Source organism: Lottia gigantea, assembly GCF_000327385.1.
Source record: "Lottia gigantea unplaced genomic scaffold LOTGIsca_136, whole genome shotgun sequence".
NCBI lineage: Eukaryota > Metazoa > Mollusca > Gastropoda > Lottiidae > Lottia > Lottia gigantea.
Genome location: NW_008707550.1, coordinates 598351 through 620421, shown reverse-complemented (window position 1 = coordinate 620421; position 22071 = coordinate 598351). Strand labels below are relative to the sequence as shown.

The following is a 22071-nucleotide window of genomic DNA, read 5'->3' as shown; positions in this document are numbered from 1 at the left end:
CCATTTCCGAAAGTTGATAGTTATTATAGGGCCTGGCAATATATTGAGGTCTGTTTAATATCAATACCACCGGTGCACTTGAAAGTCCAACTATAACAATAATATTGTCAGTCGTCAGTATCCCTGATTCTCATCATCAAACTCAAAGGCAAAAACTAAATAATTAAACTTACATCCAGTTTCTTTGCTGATTTCATTTATTTCTGCCTCTTGTAGTTGAATGGATGATCTGGCACCCATTGTGACTGAAGTTTAGTTGAAGAGTGTTTGAATAATGAAACGTTTAATGACTGTCTAAATAATGGTAAGTCAACCTTTCATCCCATATTAAATTGACCTTCCTCTTCAGGGTCAAGGTTTTAACCACGTCAAATGGTCCAAAAAAAAAGTAGACATGTCAAATGTGATTATTCAGATAAATTTAAATAATTTAGATTCAGGGCTTGAGTAGATTGATGATAATTTTTACAAAATTTTATCAAAATATAATTTAAGCAAATTATACTTATCAAAACTTGATGCTTGTTCAAATTTTTCAACAAGCTGGACGATTTGGTTATGGATGGTTTGGCTGAATTTACAGGTGAAGTTCAAGGACGAAAAACAACTTCATGAATCCAGAGTTAGCCAATTTACACTTCGTCACAGTGGCTCTCTTTAATGAGTTTCTTGTTTATGTAAGATATATTGCTTTTTATCGTTAAACATCATTATTATTTGCATTATACTGATGCACTGATTTGTATATGTCTGAAAATGCCAACTAGTAGGACACATGATAGTACAACCTCTCTCACTCACTGACCTCACTCTAGTTTGTTAAATGTTATTTACCAATTCACCTTCATTGAATTGGCACTGGCAGATACACCACATTCATTGGCAGTGACACTGTGTAACAAGGGACTGCAAGTGCAGACTTTCTCTCAAACTTCTGAATAAATAAGTAAATATCCTTACAATTTAGAAAATATACCATCAGAATGTCAGAAAAGGGCTATTTCATATTTCAGAATTAGCAGTCCGGAAGTCAAACCCACAGCAACCTAAGACAGCCTAATCGAACTAGATATCTACACTGATTTTCCTATCATGTAATATTGATGGCACATCTTGGGCGTGTTCGTTTTTTTCTTGCCAAAGGATGTTTCAGTCATATTAGATGCATTGCCAATCAGACTGCCTCCATAACTTCGTGGGATGTTCATTCTTTTAAAGGGAGTAAATATTATAAAGATGTAGAACACAAAGATAGAGTAGCAGTGTTAAAACAAGAAGTAGAAATATTCAGAAATAAATTAACGCATATGTTGAACTTTGACATCCGTTTTAATATCAAAAATGGAGATTTCGAAAATATATGGAAATTTCATGATCCTGAAACTATAGATAAATGGATCGTTACAAGTGATAAAGATAATATTGAAGGTAGGATTAATGGTTTCAAAATATACAATTACATTTAGAATATGGTATAAGTTTATTTATATGTAAATAATTGAATCATATAGCCATGATTTCAAAGAAAAAAAAGTGACTGACAAAATAAGATACGTAGCGTGATTTATTGCTAAAAGTCACTGAAACATAATAAGAATATGGCCCGCTTTGTGTTCCATACAATTTTTCTGCTGACACGGAATCCGCTAGTTGATCACGTGACTTCATTCATTGGACTACAGTCTTGGGATTATAAGGGAATTCGGCCGATAAAAAATTGTGATGTTTGGTAATAAGTGAAATCCGCCATGTTGTATTTGTCAAAGTATACATTAATACATTTTACATTGCTTGAAACTACTGGATTCATTCTACTAGCTGACATTGTAGAGATAACCTATGTTTATCAAAACAAGCAAATGCGGAGGTCACACGATGTCGCACGTGTAAATTATTAATCCTTTCTGGAAATGCGCGAAAAATAGGTTAGCATTAGGTTACTTGACTGTATATTTAGGCTACCATATCCAATTTACTGAATGTTTTTCAGTTTTAAGATTGTGTCAATAGATCTTCTGATGTAAAACTTGTTTGCGTAACACAGCTTCATGGTCTTAATCATCACATTATAGATTATACCATTGTACTTCTTTATAACAGAATAGGCCCTCAGTCCAGGTTCTGATATCAATAGGAAATAACTTGTGTGATTTTCTGTCTTTGTAGGAATGAGTAAAGCTCATTTTCAGTTTAGTGAAAACAAAACTGGTGTTTTCCATGGTTATCTCAACACAGAAACTGTAAAAGATGGTTTTAACAGATATGCAGGATATTGTAATATAAGATCTCCTGGCAATTATGTAAGTATTTATTTTATTCTTGTTTATTTTGATAATGCTTTCTTGATGAGAGCATCACCATGTACATTAAATTTGGCAAATTACAATTTCATTCCTTTTTTTTCCTGATAGTTTTCATCTTCATTATAATCTGACAAGTTTTCTTTTTACCACAGTATGTTTTAAGGCCTTTATTTTTAACCAATCAAAGCTTGTTAAAAACTCATTTTTTGAGAACAATGACAAACTGTGGGATAGCGAACCCAAAGAAAGTGCTATCCCATAATTCATTGTTGTTTGCTAGAAAAGGTCCTACATGACATTCTGTGGTTGGTTAAATGTAACATAAAAATGGAAAAATGGCCATGGTTGTGACCGGATGGTTCAAGTAGTTTGAACATGACACCGGAGACGCTATCACTTCTTATGAAAGTAATTTTTTTTCAGGAATCTGGTTTTGATGTATATGATTTTGATCCATTCAACACATTACTTCTTAAAGTTCGTGGTGATGGGCGCAACTATTTACTAACTATTGGTCAACAGAAGTTTTATGATGTTCAAAATCATGATCTATATTGTTATCCATTACATACTAGAGGTGGACCCTATTGGCAGACAGTTATGGTAAATATATTTCTTTTCATATATAATTAAATTGTGTCAGACTTCAAAAATATTATGCATACAGTTTATCTCAGTTGATTCTGCAAAAGATAAAAATGAACAGTCTCTTCCTAAATTAGAGGTTTGATTTGTTCTGCACGTTTGGGAATCATATTCGTTAAAACAAATTAGAATAGGGATAAGAGTCAAACCTTGTAGGTGCAGACAAAATTCAAAATGGTGGATGTGACATAATCTGGTTGTGTGCCATTTGATTGAATCTAGAATTGGAACTAACGGAACCTGTTCAGAACTCAATAATGAAGCATCACAGATAAGACTCATAGCAATATAACTTAACATTTCTGCGTTTACATGTTCCATTTGATCCCATTATGATCTTTTTATTTATTTTAATTATGAATGTAAAAATTATTTAATTTCAGATCCCATTTTCAAAGTTTTTTCTGACAAGCAAAGGAAGACTTCAAGATAAGCAGGAACCATTGAATGGCTCCAGAGTTTCCAATATAGGTATCTCTTGTCAAGATGGTTTTGATGGACCATTTCATTTAGAAATAGATTCTATAGCTTTATTATATGACAGTAGTCAGATAAGTGAATTTGACTACGAGACCTATATGGCTGATGGTAATGCTACTGGTTGTTAATATTGAGTGATGTTTTCTATCTAAATAAGAAATCTATTTTCCATATAAACACTGTGGAGACATTCTTGCTATGAAATGAAGTATAAAGTAAAAGTACTGTAATAGATAAGGAACTAATTGATATGGTATACACCTAGCTTGAATATGAAATATTCCAGTACTGTGTTTGTGTTTCATTATCTTTTCAACAGTTAAAGAGGGTTGGACACTTTTGATACAGTTAGATATATGTATAGATGTGAAGGTGCTTATTTGTGATTCAATAAAGAAAAATTATACAGTTTATAGTAAATATATTCTTTTATTTTCCCATAAAATTTAATAAAAAGGACAAAGCAAATTAACAAAATCTCTTAAATTAAAATAAGATAATAAATATACACAGAGTTTAGTGAGAAGCTTAAATAACCGACACTGATAAATATTTAATAGTTAAGATATAATTAAGCCAACTTGGATGTCAAATAAATAATATAAAGCATGAGTATAAGATATAACAAAATTAATACTTTGGTATAAATAACGAGTTCAAAATAAACAAATTATATATTATTATATATACAATAAAAATGAGATTATTTCTAAAAAAAAATATATATAACTTGTTCTGATATACATAATAATACCTTAACCACAGGAGACCAATTTCAAAAACAATATGCTGTATTCGTTACCTCTCAGATAAATAGAAAGAATAGGTAGAATATATTACGTTGGAATTAACATTTACTGCAGGGTAGGGCTGCAACAATTCTTGAAGTTGAGATTTGATACATTTAACATTTCATTTATTAGATAAAGAAATATACAACAATTTTGTGACTATTTTACACATTTGAACATTTAGAGAATTGTGAAAGAAAATTTTCTTTTTTTAAGGCAGAAGTGGTATTTTTTACAAATTTTGATTTGAAAATATACTTTAAAATTAAATCATGACACAATTTTGTATTCACAAGAGAATTCTTTGATTATTTGACATAATTGTGCAGTGCAGTGCGTCGATTAGAAGGAAAGAATAGCAGGTCATCGATTCATCTGTAAATTGTTGTAACACTACTACCTAGGAAATTGGGTCGTGAACAACCCAAGTTTTTGAGTTAATCTTTCAATATTGTAGCCAATTCAAATCAATTGACAAAAATCTGAGGAAATAATATAAAAAATAATTACATTGAACTTTTGAAAATTTCCTACCCACTGTATACTATTTTTTTTACTTCTCATATTTACATGTGGAAACAAACAGGGCAAAAGTTTCCTTAGTTTTAAATAAATGCACCACAATTTATTAAATCTTTTTAAAAAATGAATGTATTTCTACTGGCAAAATGTTCATGTTTTAATAAATGCTCAACATATGGGTAAATTAAGTACTACATTTTCAGATACTTAGAACATTTTATCATATGTCTTAATCAACTGCAAGAAAATCTATTATTCTCATTAAGTTTTATACATTAGGCCATACAAAATAAATAGTCTGTTTTACAGGCCTAAAAATGCCCGATTGTTAGCTTATTATTAAATGTACATTGAATTTGTGGTAATAAATAATAAATGCTTTCATTTGCTCCGATTTATTCCAGTTGAAAATCTAAAACAGCTCTTATAAATAATAAATTCACCCTCTCGGCCCGATTTTTGAAAAAAAAGGCCTGTAAAACAGATTATTTATTTCGTATGGCCTTACCATTATTTGAAAACAATTATCTTAAAGTTATGATGTTTCTGACAAGAGGCCCCTAGCCCTTATATAACTAAACAATAAAATCAAACTTTACAAAACCATAAAAGAAAGAAATATAGAAATAGTTTGATACAAGATAGTCCAACTATTAACCTCAGAAAACTGAAATATTGCAAACAAATTTATAGTGTTGTGTACAGGGGAAGTTTGGACGGAATGAAGTTTATGTAAGTAGGTTTGGTACTGGAGTAACCAACAAAGCAGGAATTACCTGAGGAAAAATTTCTTTTGATTTACTCACAGATTGTTAGGTTCATGTATATAAACCACCAAAATCACTAACATTCCACACAGATTTTACAACCATGAATTGACAACTTCTAAAATCTTTAAAATTGAACCAAAAATCAACAAAAAAGTAAACCTAAATTTCATGTATACATTAATCCCAAAATCTCTGTACTAAATAGTTCTGTTGAGCCTCTTTAGAAAAACCAAATGTTGTATAAAAATCTACCAGTGGATCTTTACATTCTAATGATAATTTGTAACAACCAACTTTAGGTGCCAATAATGTCAAGCAGTCTAATAATCTGAAAAAAAAAATTCATGAAAAAAGGCAAGAATCAACAAAGCAATGGCCATAGCTTCCTAAATTTGTCTTTCTTTTTCTGGGATTCAAACATATCTGCACCTAATTGCATGGCAGATGACGAACCAACTTGCTACTGACTGAGCTATTCCACTGCAACTGTTCCTACTCAGATGTCTTTGACATACAAAGAGAAGCAGACACAGATAAGTACAAAGTAACATTATAGAACTGTTACAAATGTACCAACTTTGAATTTAGAATCTAAGATATATTAAGTAATTATAAAAGTTGAAAGCTCTGGCATTGTGATAAATAAATATATTAGACACTTAACAAACTGAGTCCAAGTATCTAATGTCGTTTATTTTTTTCATTTATTACGGTACAATCTATTGAATATGTCATAACTTACAGTTTACCAAGTTGTTTTCCTCTATAATCTTTACTAACAACTACATCTTCAACACGACCTCTCTATATGAAAACAAAAAGTTCTAATTTGACAGACAGGGAATTTACAGAACAGAAATTTCTTTATTTTAAAAGCATAACAACCAATCAGAAGTTCTATGCTGTTACTTTACTATATATATTTATATTGGAATATAGTGGCAATTCAACTGATTTCAACATATATGGGCAATTAAAGCTGCATTCAACTTTTTTTGTAAAACATTTTCATTATCAAAGATAGCTTGCCAGGCAAGGTAATATACGCCCACTGGCAGCTTTGATTTTGAATAAAGATATTTAGCAGTACAGTAACAATCACCAGTATGAAATATTCAACCTTCAGTCATACACTTCTTTTGAACTATTTAGGGCGATACTGAATAATATTGAGTATGAGTTACTGCCTTAGTTCTTGAAAACGTGTTCAATCTTTAGCTCGTGAAAACTCTAGAAGACAAATATTCAATCTTCAGCGCGGTAATGAATAATAAAACCAAGATTTGTCAAAATTCGGCAAGAATCAAATCATGCCTTCTAGAGTTTTTACGAGCTACAAATTAAACGAGTTTTCAAGAACAAGGGCAATAACTCATACTCAATATTTTTCGTTTTTTCTGATTTTCAATAGGGTTCATCCTTGGGTGATTGTGAACACTCACACCAAGTTTCGCCAAAATCCGTCAAGAATTGTCCCTTCTAGAGTGTTTACAAGCAAAAATTTGAATGCATTTTCAAGAACAAGGGCAATAACTCATACTAAATATTTTTCAATTTTTCTGTTTTTCAATACGGTTTATCCATGGGGGATAACCAACACTCATGTCAAGTTTCGTCAAAATCCGTCAAGAATAGTGCCTTCTAGAGTGTTTACGAACTAAAAATTGAACGCGTTTTCAAGAACAAGGGCAATAACTCATAGTAAATATTTTCTGAGTCTTCTGATTTTCAATACGGTTTATTCTTGGGTGATTACTAATACTAACACCAAGTTTTGTCAAAATACATCAAGAATTGTGCCTTCTAGAGTGTTAACAAGCTAAAATTGAACGCGTTTTCAAGAACAAGGGCAATAACTCATACTAAATATTTTTCAATTTTTCTGATTTTCGATAGGGTTTATCCTTGGGTGATTACAAACACCAAGTTTCATCAAAATCCGTCATGAATTGCACCTTCTAGAGTGTTTACGAGCGTTTCAAGAACAAGGGCAATAACTCATAGATTTTTTTTTGATTCGTCTGATTTTCAATAGGGTTCATCCTTGGGTGATTAGAAACGACCATACCAAGTTTCGTCAAAATCAGTCAAGAATTGTCCCTTGTAGAGTGTTTACGAGCAATTGTGGACGGACGGACGGACGGACATTGGTGACGGCAATATACGCCACCCATTTCATGTGGGTGTATAAAAATCGTCGTAAATTATACTTGTTTCTTAAGTAACCTATATATATCTAAGTATCAACTTGATCAAACTGAAGTTGTTTTAAAAGGGTTAATTAAAAACAGACAGTACTCATTGTTAATTAAGTCGTTTTACCTAGTTTTGGTGATTGGCTTAATAATGGCTCGTTAAATTTAGTTGAAATCTTAAGAAAATGTAGGAGACATCTTTCTCTACAATTAGGCGTGCATTTTACTCAAATCCTAAAGTAGTTTTTTAACAGTTTGCAAAAAGCATAATGAACTTTAAAAGGTTATGTAAATTTTTAAAAAATTAACGGCTGGATTTTTATAATTAAAACCTTCAGATACTTTATGTGATACATTTCTATAGATTTTGGTTTATAGTTTTCACAAATTTGAGCAAAAAAATTTTTCGACCTACAAAATAAAAACGAATGTCCCTTTCAGTTCCATTGGAATGTTCCATTTTGCATCATGGACAGGAACCTTCGTCCTTTGTGACGTGACGACAGTGTACTTTATCACATATAGAATGTTTGATACTTACAGCACCAGCATTGTGTATGAATTTAAATTCCACAACTAGAGTAGCAGATGCTATAACTTCTTCTGTTTCTGTGTTTTCTAAAACTAAGATATAATAACCACCAGGACTTGCTTTCATAGAATTGAACCTTTCTGAAAATAAATAGTGTTAAAAACATATTTTACTAGCCAGAACTATGGCATGGAAATCATAACTGGCATATGGTATGAAGACAATACTCCCTTTGACCCTCATTCAACTACAAATTCAAGCTCGCAAACAACATCACATCAATTTGCCATATTTGATACCAACAAATCTTTGAGGCAAACTTGGTGCCACCTCTTCCAAACTTTAATATAAATTCAACAATAGATCTTCATTTTGAAAAGTGATAAACCGAATAGACTCTTGAGTACAAAAGGAAAGAATTAAGTTGGGGACAGTTTAGTTCATCATTTCAAATTATTCATGAACAAGATCTCTAATCTTAAGAAACCAAAGGATTAAATGACCAAAAATAATTTGATGTCCTTACCTATAAATTGCTTCTTTGATACTTCACCAACTTGAGTTAATTGTGTCAAAAGCTTTAAAAATCCTAAAAGAAACAGAAATGCAGAATGAAGAATATAGTTCTCTGGGTTTTTGTATTTACCATCATATAGGCTTCAAATGATTACTTACAGTTGAAGCCATCTTGTCAATGTCAAGCGTTTATGCTTATACCTTGACTCCAATAGCCGCCTTTCTTTAATCAATGAATGCAGCAATTTGATTTGATAGTACCACAGCGAATACAGCCAATAAACACCCTCGAAATCATGGTTTTGTAGAGGCATCTGATTGGTTGTATTAGCTAGCCTACAAATCCAATCACATCTGTGATATAAGAAAGGCAGCTTGCCTGCTATTGGAGTCAAGGTATAAGTACAAAGGTCATAATAGATTGACGTTGTGAAGATGAAGTCTTTGAATGGCATTTAGCAATTGTGAGTATGATAATTATATAGACACAGCTTTATGGAACAACAATCACTGGCTAAAGTTCTATGCACAATTTCGATGTGTTTCCTCTGTCATCCTCAGGCACATAGTGATAAGAAGTGATGGGAAAACTATATGCTTATTATTATGAACACAGAGATAAATTGGTTCACATTAAATTTTAACAGGTACGCTTACAATAAGAGGTACATAATTCTTAAAATAACATACATGCTGATTAAATAAAATAATTGACAAAAGTTTATTGATTAAAAAAGATTAATTAAAAAAATACTGCTGTGGCTGAACATCTTGCTATGGGGAAGAAAAACAGGACTTATTATTATGTGTCTGAGGACGACAGGGGAAACACGTCAAAACGTTGCATAAAACTTTAACCAGTGATTATTGTTCCATAGAGCTGTGTCTATATATTGTGAAGATGAGTTGAAGCATACTAACTTCATATTAGTCAACTCTAATATATATAAATCAAGTGACCTCAATATGCCATTTTATGTGCTGAGTAAACATTAACAAAAAAAATGTAATAAAATAGTATATATGGTTTATGGTGATTTAAAGGGAGTATACCTAAAATTTCAATAGTTAGAACTCTTATCATGCTGAATCACCATGTATTTGATTACAGTCACCAAATAAATATAGCAGTGTATTTAAGATCAGTTAAACTTTGATTTGTTATAGGGGTGATATGTTTTACAGGGTTATGTTTCACCAGATTTAATTTACTGATTTACAATGTACTTAGTTATTTTTTTGTTTAGCAGTCTAATTTTTTTTTTCAAAAGATTTAATAAAAAACATTGCTGTCTACACATTGTGCTGTGGAATGACCTTTGACCCAGTGCTCACTTTCTCGTGAATGCCTGCTTTTTATTATTTTAAAGAAATTGTAAGGAGGTTTTCTAAATTTTGTAAGTGTATCGGGGAACTGATAGCATCAATTTGCACTATTCCAATTTTCAGTCAGACATCTGTGGTTCCAAAAATTACACTCAAACAAAGTGTTTGATGACGTCACTATTCACAAAATATGCTTTATCACATAAGGCCCTGATGGATGGAATGATCCTATCAGTATCCATGACACACATAAAAAAAAAATTTGAAAACCTCTTCACAATCACTTAAGTCATTAATCCCCATAATTCATTTCACAAAATCTGACGTCAAAATCTACATTTTAACATGTTTTCATACTTCTGATTAATTTTAATAGTAACCTTGAAAAACTGTATAAATGACCTTATTTAATAATATATACATATTAGAATCATGAAGATTAAAGTAGTACAATAAAAGTGAATAAAATAAAAAGATGAATAAATAACTTACCTCGGTTAAAATCTCCTGATGATAGTGGACGCAGGCGGAGATTGGAACCAGGATTTTTATGAGAAATGGCTGGTTTATATTCTCCATGACATTTACTAAAATCTATCTCTTCTAATATACTAGCATCAAACAATGATATGTCATCTTCCATTCCGTTCTAAAAAAAAAACCAATTAATTATTGCTATAAAAATCAGATGAAATCATTAATTCATTTATTCATTCAACTCAAACTATTACCAATATTATTCTTTAAATGATATCTTTCTAACCGTTTCCCTTCAAAATAATACAATAATGTATTTCATCAAAATGTATTATTTAAAATGAATCAGAATTTAGCTGTTCAAACTACATACTGCCCTAATTTAGTTATATAACCTATATCATCAGGTCATTCAACCATCCCAGTTTTCTTCCATTTGACAAAAAAATGTTATTTATCAAATTCTTAAACACACACCCTAATTTGAGATTGATATAAAAACATTTGGATAGTCAAGTTGAAATTGTCTTGCACCAATAACTCTCAAACTTCAATTGTGTAAAGTGCATCTAATGCATGACTGAGCTAATAAAATATGGCCCATTGTTACACCTTTTGTGTGTCAGCTCATAAAACAAATTATGAAAGATAACGGGACTGAACCAAATTGAATTCCATGCCATGACAGATTTCCTTCTCAGTAGTGTTTTATTAAAAAGCTAATCAAATTAATTCTCGTCACATCAGTCAACATGCCTTTACTAGTAGGTTCTTGGCATACGAAACAGTGGTTTCCCCCCCTTTACAAGTTCCTCCCATAGTGCTTTCTTCCCTTTACAATTTCCACCCTAGTGGTTTCCCCCCAGTGGTTTCCTCCCCTATATGAAAGCTTAGGATATGTAAAGAATGAGAATTTGATTTAATAACATATTTTATTTCATTTAAGATATAAAAATATGTAGTTATATTTTCCCTTATTCAAATTATTTTTTTTCTATATTTTTTAATAATTATATGTGTTGTATACACGATTGCCTGAAACAAGTAAAGAGTTAATTTTTTTAGGCAATCATTATTGGTTTGGTCTTATGTTCAACTTCAACTGGATATTAAATTGTGTATTGCATTATTAAAAAAAAATTTAATTGTTGTGTCTCATAAGCCTCTTTTTTCTAATTCTTTATATATTTATATTCTAATGATTTGTGACACTTATTTAATAAAATAACTTATATTACTATTTTTCTTAACAATTTCTTAATTAATGACAATCAGGTTTTTAATTAGTTTATTACATGTTAATTAGGGGAGGAAACCACTTAGAATAGGGGTGGAAACCACTAGGATTAAAAAGAGGTGGAAACCACTGGGGGGAAACCAATAGGGATGAACTTGTAAAGGGAGGAAACCACTACATGCCTGAAATCCCACCTTAAGCAAGATGGCTTTTTCATGAAATGAAAAGAAATAATCATTTTTTTACAAAATCATCTCTCCCTTTACTTTGAGAACAGATTTATTTCAAAACATATCAAGTAAATCTACTATTTAACTAAAATTTATAAAGCTATCAAACTTAAAGTTACTAAAAATATTCAAATAGATATAATAAGGCCTAATTATCACTAGTGTCACTGAAATTACGGCAACTGATTATTGCAGTTACTGTGACTCTCTCACTTTAAAGTGTCTCACTGATGATGATGATGATGAACACTGACTAGCCTAGCTATTGGACTAGTAAGTGACTGATGAAGTGATATGGTGATGAAATCATTCACTCAGTGATCAGTCACTGGAAATGAATTAAAATTTCTTGATCGTAAACAATCCCTTACTCATCTGTAAGGAATACAGCAAGGGGTTTAATAAAAACTTAAGATTAAAAATCAATATACGACAAATGTAACTAATACAAATTTAAAAGAATGAAAGTAGTGAGACACGTTGATATCTTACCATGTTGTTTACCTATTCCGATTTTCAGATTCTTAAACTAGAATCGGATTACAAGGGGAGACAACAACTATAAGTAATCCAATGATTTGTTTACTTCCGGTAAAAACAAGCATGGATGGCTATCATCTTTTTAAACTACTTGGTACAGGAGCCAAGTTTGATTTTAAACGATTTAAAGACGATGCTGTGAAGTTAAAGGTATTTAGAATATTCGGTGTATGGTTGTGTACCTATTTGTATAGAATTGCTAAGCCACTGTAAATGTATATAGGCCATATTTCCGATCTACAAATACCATTCTTCTCACTTGACTTGAAAACTTTTTTTTTGATACCCAATCAATACCCATCTCTGGTAGATGGAGAATATGGCATGCTTGGTAATGGAAATGTCATGAAATCGGAAGCAGTGGCTCATTTAGGCAAATATTTTGGGACACAACAAAAGGCTTTATGACCTTTCTCGATCGGTCACTCAATGAAATTCTGCTTGTAATTCTCTTCTAATACAGTGGTGTAACCTATTTTCGTGGTTATAAGGATTCAACACCGAATTTCATCAAAGTTAAAAACAAGATATAAAATTTTGATGTTTTAGATGTTTCCTCAGTTATCTACAAAATGATTAAAATTGGTTTATCTCGATTTCTTTATGAATCCTTCACTTTGACCCATATTTCATGAGCAACCAACTCGGTAACGGCAGCAGAATGCGTCATCTATTTTCGTGTATAATATTTGATCTATAAATAAGTCTATAAAAACACATTGTATGGATACCGGGTGGTATAATTAACTTCTCTAAATATTTATCTATAATATCAATTCATTTTAACTAGTGGCAATTCCTTTAAAGAACCACGATTTAAAAAAAAATAGTGACTGACAAAATAAGATACGTAGCGTGATTTATTACTAAAAGTCACTGAAACAACATAAGAATATGGTCCACTTTGTGTTCCATAGAAATTTTCTGCTGACACAGAATCCACTAGTGGATCACGTGACTTCATTCGTTGGACTTCATTCTAGCAGACGACACTTGGAATTACGATTACCGCTTGGGATTATAAGAAAATTCGGCCGATAAAAAATGGTGACATTTGGTAATAAGTGAAATCTGCCATTTTGTATTTGTCAAAGTATATATAATACATTTTACCTTGCTTGAAACTACTGTATTCATTCTACTAGCTGACATTGTACAGAAAACCCATGTTTATCGAAACAAACTAATGCGGAGGTCGCGCAAGGTCGCTCATGTAAATTATTAATCCTTTCCGGAAATCCACGAATAATAGGTTTCTACGAAATTAGGTTACTTGACTGTATAGCTAATTATAAATTAATTATGGACATGCGAGACAAACTGGTATTAAGTCTTTGGAACATCTCTACTTTCTATTCATATAAATAATAGCATTTTCATTATCATAAATGAAGATAAGGGAACCCATCTTTAATGGGGATTTTAGTCATTATAGTTATTAGGCTAATGGGTTGAATTAATTGTAAATTTCAGATTCAAGAACTAGACAAGACTGTAGAAGATACTACAACGAAAAAGGGTCCAAAGAGAAAAATAGATGAAGTGGAATCAGATTCAGGTTTTTGTCTTTACATCAAAATAATAACATGCTTAAACAATGTTCTGAAATTGTACAGTTTAATTATATGAAAACTATCGAAAACTATTTCCCTTTTATTTGTTTAAAAAATTGTTTACATTGTTCAAACAATTTACAGGTAGTGAAGACAGCAATGATGAAGAAACTCAGAAAGAAATTAAGACTAATATCAAACCAAAAGAAGAACATAATGTAAGACTAAGATATTTTCTTGTATTTATTTTAGTCATTATTTGTGGGTTCTCACAAACAGAATTCACTTTGAAAGGTCTTTGGAGTTTACTGTATGTAATCTAAGTGAAAAACCAGAAAAACACACCACTGAAATGAAAATTGAAGATAATTTTGAAATATTTACCAAGAAATTCTTTAAATTGCACCTAGAAAGTCTTCAATTGAAAAAATACAATGTTAAAGGGATAGACCGGTTTATTTTTAACGTGAAGAATTATGCGTGAAACTATATCTAAACCCTTTATATAGTTTCTTTAAATTTATCTGGCCACCGAGAAATCGTTTAATTCATCAAATTTGAAGTTTCCTATTATAATTGATACAGTGTTTTCCCGTGAATGGTTTCTTAGCGTCTTGGAAAGGAATTTCCGACACTACGGACATGCACAGAAGGTTTTGTTCATAAATGGCGACGAATTTTCGATCAGAAATATAAAAATTAACTTTGTGTTCTTCTCTGGTTGTTACATATTAATTATGGATTAATATCATTATAGCAAAATTCACAAAATAACATTTATAACAATAGTGAAAAATGAAAATAACAAAGTTGAACCCTAATTTTATTTTTTATTGCGTCTTCCAATCGGAAATATGTGAAGTTAACGCTGATTGGTTCAATTGATCCAATCGAAATTGAGTTCTCATAAATGCTATTTTCCAGAACAGTGAGGCCGTGAGATTTAAAACTCTTAATGTAACCGTTTAAGAATTATTTTATCGATTGTGACTTAACGCTTGATTTTTCACATTAAAACTTTCACGAGAGGTAAGGGGAATCTTCCTCTACATGTTGGCATGAAGTACTATGTATTTCACGATCAAGACCACAAAAACTTATTGGAAAAACCGGTTTAGTTCTTTAAATGTATTTTTATGCGCCCACACGTAAGATGGGCGTATATTGTATATTTGGCTCATGCTCACTCTACAGGCTACAGTTCTTTATGGATTCTTTTGATTTTTATTTTGTATGTCAATGTTGTTATGAAGATGATCCCTATTGATTTTCGTGATGATCGGATAATTTTTCACCGAAATATCGTGTCTGACTTGACGTTTTTCTCTATTAGCTATATTGTGCAACTTGTGCTCACTCTACAGGCTACAATTTTTTACAGATTCTTTTGATTTTTATTTTGTGTGTCAATGTCATTATGAAGATGATCCCTAATGATTTTCGTGATGATCGGATAATTTTTCACCGAAATATCATGTCTGACTTGACGTTTTTCTCTATTAGCTATATTGTGCAACTCGTGCTCACTCTACAGGCTACAATTTTTACAGATTCTTTTGATTTTTATTTTGTGTGTCAATGTCATTATGAAGATGATCCCTATTGATTTTCGCAACCCTGTAGACACTAAAGACTGTTTAATCATTTCTGACAGCTGCCAGTGGGCGTATGTTACCTAGCCTGGCAAGCTATCTTAATAATTAAGAAATAATCAGTTGTGAAAATGAGTATATTGTTTTTTATAAGTAAGAATTGCATACTGTATGAGCACTGATAGTGAAATATTATATGGACACTAAATTTTACAATGCTTATTATACTGTTTTTTTCCAGAAGAAAAGTTTAAGAAAGTTGTACAAAATCCACACCCATGGCACAGATATTCCTCAACCCTTTGATGATTTTGATTATTTGGCCAATTCCTACAAATTACATAGATTATTAGTAGAAAATATTAAGAAAGTAGGCTATAGTCAACCAACTCCTATTCAAATGCAAGCTATTCCAGTTATGTTACAGGTATTATTATGTGATTTTTATTTTATATTTTTCAACTTTTGGAAATCTTTTCCTTAACCTGAAATGTTATACTTACAACATAATAATATTGATGTTCTTTTGTCACATAAATGAAATGACAATTGGAATTCTTATGAATTTCATGAATTTATTGCTGCTCTAGATCTGTTTCCTTTGAAGGCTTTCTGTAAGCAATAAGGATTGTGTTAAAGGGTGCCCTGTTCCTTTGAAAATGCCATGAATCACTGTTTACATTTGAAATTAATTTATAGGAAAGAGAAATAATGGCTTGTGCACCAACAGGTTCTGGTAAAACTGCAGCTTTTATTATACCTGTGCTTCATCATTTACAAGCACCAAAAAATGAAGGTTTTAGAGCTCTTGTATTAGCTCCTACTAGAGAATTAGCTAAACAGGTAAATATGCTACTATCTTTGATTTCAATAGAACCCAAGCAGTCACTTCATTCCCAAATATATATCATAACATTGATTGTTAAGTTAGTTTTAATATGTTATGACAAAGCATGTTATTGTTAGTAACAATATTAAACCTTGACTTGAATATCTTGTCATTGCAGAAGATAAATACTGGTTAATATGTTGAAGACTCGTGCAATATCTTGAAGACTTTTCAGCAAACCATGACATCAATGGTGATACCTAACCAAGCATTATGCCCCTTATAAGCCTTCTGCCCTAACTTCTCGCATTTATTATCAGTCAAGAGCTTTAACATAGCCACATAGGCATTAATTTGTTTCTTGTCCATAATCTTACATTATTTTTTTAGACATTTAGAGAATTTGAGAGATTATCAGAAGGCTTGGGATTCCGTGTTCATTTTATTAGCAAAGTTGCAATAGCTGCCAAGAAGTTTGGTCAAAAATCCAAGAAAAATTTTGGTGAGTCCTTATATGATTAGGCAAGCTAATATCATATTTGTTACAAAATTGTTTTCAGCTTCATGCTATCAAGTTGTCATTTGTTCATTAGGGTGCAGAAGATTACTTTAAAAAAACTGTCCCATTCGCATCTATTTGGCGGTTTCTTTCTTGCATTGTGAGTTTTTTTATAATATGTTATATTTGGATTTGACTACATGTTAACATTAAAACCTTTTGTTTTTATATTGTAGATATATTAGTGACAACTCCTAATAGATTAATTTGTATGTTACAATCTGAACCTCCTTCTATTACTTTAAATAGGTAAGATTCACTACTTTATTAATCACAATACTTTCTTTCATTTATAAAACCCTATCATTGTTTGGAATAAGTTTGCTTACATAATAATTTTGTAAAATAAGAGAGAAATAATGTGTAAAATTTGTGCACATTATCAATGGATAAAAAACATTTAAACAAGATAAATTAATGGGAGCATCTTCTCAATGTCGAGCTACATCTTATATCGTGAATGCAAAAGCCCCCTTTTTATACAATGGATGCCAGATAATCACAGCCCTCAACAGAAAGACTGTAAACTGTATGGCTTATTGTCGAGGGCTCTGATTGGCTGTATTTACTAAAGTGTAATCCAATCAAATTGCTGCATTTGCAATTTTTTATGATACAAGATGGCTATTGCAGTCAAGTAACAAGTTTGTATTAGCTTGATATTGTGAAGATTCCTATCAGTTATTTGGAGCTAAATTATTGCAAAATGATTGAAATTGTTTTTCTCTTACAGTGTTGAATGGTTGATTATTGATGAATGTGATAAGTTATTTGAAGACGGTAAATCTGGTTTCAGAGATCAGGTACTAAAAGAGGTTTAGACTTATATTGTTTTCATTATTACTGAAACTACCCAAAAATACGTGCGCTATAGACTTTATGTTTCGAGTCATTCTTGAATGCAGACCATTGTTAGTCCTTAATTATTCATGGTTAATATACTCCTAAGCCTTATATTGCTGTAGCACATCACAAATCATAGTTATCATTATGATATAGCTATTTTACATTGCAGTGGACGGTTACAACGCTGTTTCCCCCATTGTCAGTGGTGGAGGATTTCCTCATAGCACACTGCATAACATTACCCATTTTCATTAGCCCACGTGCTGAAGGAAAAGTTGGAGGTTAAATTCCATTTTTTAATTTCAGTTAGCTGTTATATATAAAGCATGTGATAATAGTCATATAAAGAGAGCTATGTTTAGTGCTACGTTTTCCTATGATGTAGAGGAATGGTGTAAAGCTAATTTAGATAATGTTATTCAAGTTTATATTGGTGATATGTAAGTTATTTATTTTAATCACATTGAATCAATACAGTCAAAAGACAATGATCTTTATTTTCTTTCACCTTCAGTAGACTTATCTGCCTATTCCAAGTGTTTTTGAGAGAGACACATGCTCCATATTTCTTATTCCTTGCAGCTTGTAGTCAATATCCAACAATCAATCAAGTAACTGTAGTTGTTTCCAAGTTGAAAGACATAGACAAATTATATTTTTATATTCAGAAATGCTGCAGCTAAAACAGTTAAACAAGAATTGCTATTTGTTGGTTCTGAAAATGGAAAGCTTTTGGCTGTAAGAAATTTGATCAAAAAGGTATGATCTTTAGATATGTTTAGAAAGTTGTGTAAGTATGTGTATGGTGGGTGATATTGATACCAGTCTTCAGCACAGACCTGAAGGGACCATAGACCTTGGACTGAATGATTTGAACAGGAGTTCAGATTTGTGCTTGTTTGTGGCTATTGCTTCCTTCACAATGTCAAGTCAATCATAGCCCACGATTACATGTGCAGCAAAATTGTTTACATTATATCTGGCTATGGTTGGCTGTTTTTCGGTAACACACAATCCAAACAAATTTCTGCATTTACAAATTTCCATGATAGAGGAAAGATGTCTATAGCATTGTGAAGATAGGGCTTTTGGTGCATTAAAAATTTGGTTATGCAACTGTAATTCAGAAACAGTAAAGGCTATATTAATTTTTATGATATTTTTTCAGGGAATTCAACCACCAGTATTAATATTTGTACAATCTAAAGATAGAGCTAAAGATTTATTTTCTGAATTAATATATGATGGTATTAGTGTAGATGTTATACATGCTGAAAGAACACAATTACAGGTTGGCATCTTTCATCTGAAAGTAGTTATTTTCTTCCAGGGCTTCAAGCAAAATAGAAGTGACATATCACAATGAACAAAATCAAATACTTTCCCAAGAGAGATCAGCAATCTACCTGATAATTTGATGCAAATTTGTAGTTTTGCAAATATATCTGAATTAATAAGTATTGTTATTTAATATATTTTAGAGAGATAATGTAGTGAGCAGTTTTCGAGCTGGTAAAATCTGGGTATTAATATGTACAGAGTTAATGGGTAGAGGAATAGATTTTAAAGGAATTAATTTAGTTATAAACTATGATTTTCCTAGTAGTGCTGTTAGCTATATACATAGAATAGGTAGGATATTCATCTTTAAAATTAAAAGTTTCTTTTACTGACTGTAATCTTTTGACACTGTACAGGCGCAATTCTTTATATTGGAGATATAGTTTTATATGTTGCAGACCAGGTTCATTCATTATTACTCAATCAAAAATTAGCATACTACATAAAATAGTAGCTCATTCTGATTTCCTTTTTCTCATAGCCTGTCTGTATTATCCTAATCAGATACAGAAGAGTAGAACATATATCTGGGTTCAATAATGTGTTTTGGAGAAGATAATGATTTGAGCCCAAGAAAGCTAATACCTAAGTATCTTTTGTAGGACGGACTGGTAGAGCTGGTAGACCAGGTCATGCTATAACATTCTTTACTGAAGATGATGCAACAAATTTAAAAAGGTGTGTATATTAATACTATTCTAAACCAGATGTGTTTGATACTGCTCTCATGAACACAGAGGTTGAAATTCTACAAAACATTTATTATATATGTTTGTTTGTTCCCTATTTGATTATTGTATGGTTAGTGAATCATTTCTTTAATGTAACTTATATAAACAATATGTTTTAAAGAACCTATACATTATATTATTGACTTTAGAATGAATAGAAATAATAATTCTATGATTAATATATATTTCAGTATAGCTAATGTAATACGTAAAGCTGGCTGTCCAGTACCTAAATATATGTTATCTATGAAGAAAACTAAAAAGTAAGATTTTAAGTTATTGTTTGACCTTCCAGATATTACAGTTATTCTCTGAAAATATCTGCTCCTGAAAACGTGAAAATCCGCCTGGATACTTGCTGGTATGATTTGCTGTTATTATAGTAGAACAACTTGACATTTGATTTCTGTTTTAAAAAGGAATACAGATAGCTGAATTGAATTTTCTCAGCTGGTACAGAATAATAGACAGTTAAAACATTGCAATCAAACTTGCATGGTCATGGGTTCCAATTTAGGTCAATAAGTCATCACTTCTGCTTATTCAATGCTTATTGGTTAAGACAACTGCTATACTTGTAAAATATGAATGTTTTCTATCTTTCTCTTAGTATATAAGAACAGGTGTTGTGTTAATAATGATATAATGTATAATTTATAACTTTACAGGGAAGTATTAAAGAAGATGGCTATCAGTGAAGTACCAAGACAAAGAATATCTACAGTACCATTATTTAAATTACAAGGAAAAGATAGAGAACAGTAAGATATAATGCTAATCACATTTTAAAAACATAATTACATTGCCCTCTTTCATAGGCCTGTAATTAGTTGAAGGGAGAGTTTTGACTTGTGGAGATATATTTTTTCAATAAATAGAAATGTGCATGAAAATGCGACAAATATCTTGAAAAAACATAGCTGGAACATATTAATACTATGTGTACCTGCTTGCATCTACTTTCCATATTAATCTGTTTTTAAACATTCTATTTTATTAGTGAAAACAATTTTTGTGGCAGAAAATCTTTCAATTTGGCTTCTTGAAATATGACTTCTTTTGATTCTAATATATCACTGATATAACCTTCACATGAATATTATTAATTACAGGGCAGTACGACAGTTACAGAAGGTATATAAATATGAAAAGTCCAAACGGTTGAAATTAGAGAAAAGAAAAGAAAAACTAGAAAATGACCACAGTGATGATAGTGATAGTGAAAATGACAATAAAAATACAAAAATTGTTAAAAGAAAGAAAACAAAATCGAAAAAAGGCAAAGGACCAAAAGTGAAAGGCAAAATTAGAAATGTAACTGGTCAAAAACTTAAACAACCCAAAAAAAAGGTTAAGAAAACAAAAGCTGGGAGTTGAAGTGCTAACTTCACTTTAAAATAAAAGATAAACTTTGAATTTTCCTGCGTGAAATGCCAGCAGCAGACTGGAATCACTGGATAAAAATCTGAAAAACCCTCACAAATAAATGATTCAATTTTCAAATGTGTTTTTACATGTAGAGAACCACCAGTTTAATATATTTGGTTACTTTGTCATCTGACGGAACCCAATTCTACATACCCTTACCTGTATCACTTATCAGAATGTGCGACTTCCAGTTCCATAATAAATGAACAAACAAATAATCTAAGTAATGTGTAATTGTAGGAGGGAGAGAGATATTAAGGGTTTAAACAGTTTGAAAGAACATGCTAGTTTAACATGATTAAATTCTGACTTCCAGGAAATCAAGTGAAATACTCTCTGGTATTTTAGATTCTTGTCATTGCTAGGTGGTGCCTAACATTTTCACATAGAGTCATTACTACAATTGTTACGTCATTGTTAAAACTTTCACCATTATTTTGTTTGTTGTAAAAAAACTGGATATTATATTTTAATTCTGAAAAGTACTACAGATAGTTGAAATTGACAATTATTTTTTTCTTCATGAATCATGATGCTTCAGTGAATTTTATTGTCAAATTTTGAATATAAAATGATTTCCTTGTTAAAAATTTACATTCGTCAGAAGGAAAACGTCATAATATTAATT

General features: G+C 31.1%; 4 protein-coding genes across 4 annotated transcripts in view; 3 read left to right on the top strand and 1 right to left on the bottom strand.

Moving 5' to 3' along the window:
- LOTGIDRAFT_225283 (hypothetical protein) overlaps positions 1-345 on the top strand; it is a 13247-nt gene extending 12902 nt beyond the window's left edge. Inside the window, exon 19 of the mRNA XM_009049457.1 lies at positions 174-345. The gene's annotated coding sequence lies outside the window, so the exon portion shown is untranslated. The remainder of the gene's footprint in view (positions 1-173) is intronic.
- A 920-nt stretch (positions 346-1265) lies between these two features.
- LOTGIDRAFT_95635 (hypothetical protein) lies at positions 1266-3526 on the top strand (the record flags this gene model as incomplete). Its single annotated transcript, XM_009049456.1, has 4 exons — positions 1266-1428; positions 2167-2300; positions 2727-2906; positions 3332-3526. Coding segments are annotated over 4 exons (672 nt in total), but the record flags the coding sequence as incomplete, so codon positions are not given.
- Positions 3527-5688: 2162 nt separating this feature from the next.
- LOTGIDRAFT_180290 (hypothetical protein) lies at positions 5689-10723 on the bottom strand (the record flags this gene model as incomplete). The annotated part of the gene is made up of 5 exons (XM_009049455.1): positions 5689-5839; positions 6254-6315; positions 8248-8378; positions 8765-8827; positions 10573-10723. The coding sequence occupies 5 exons, from the start codon at positions 10721-10723 to the stop codon at positions 5689-5691; spliced, it is 558 nt and encodes a 185-aa protein (XP_009047703.1).
- A 1904-nt stretch (positions 10724-12627) lies between these two features.
- Positions 12628-20780, top strand: LOTGIDRAFT_172563 (hypothetical protein; the record flags this gene model as incomplete). The annotated part of the gene is made up of 15 exons (XM_009049454.1): positions 12628-12714; positions 13028-13029; positions 14370-14553; positions 15951-16136; positions 16409-16552; positions 16929-17040; positions 17274-17346; positions 17831-17900; positions 18250-18383; positions 18612-18702; positions 19112-19234; positions 19425-19575; positions 19887-19962; positions 20207-20278; positions 20684-20780. 15 exons carry the CDS (start codon positions 12628-12630, stop codon positions 20778-20780), a joined length of 1602 nt encoding a protein of 533 aa, XP_009047702.1.
- Positions 20781-22071: the final 1291 nt, after the last annotated feature.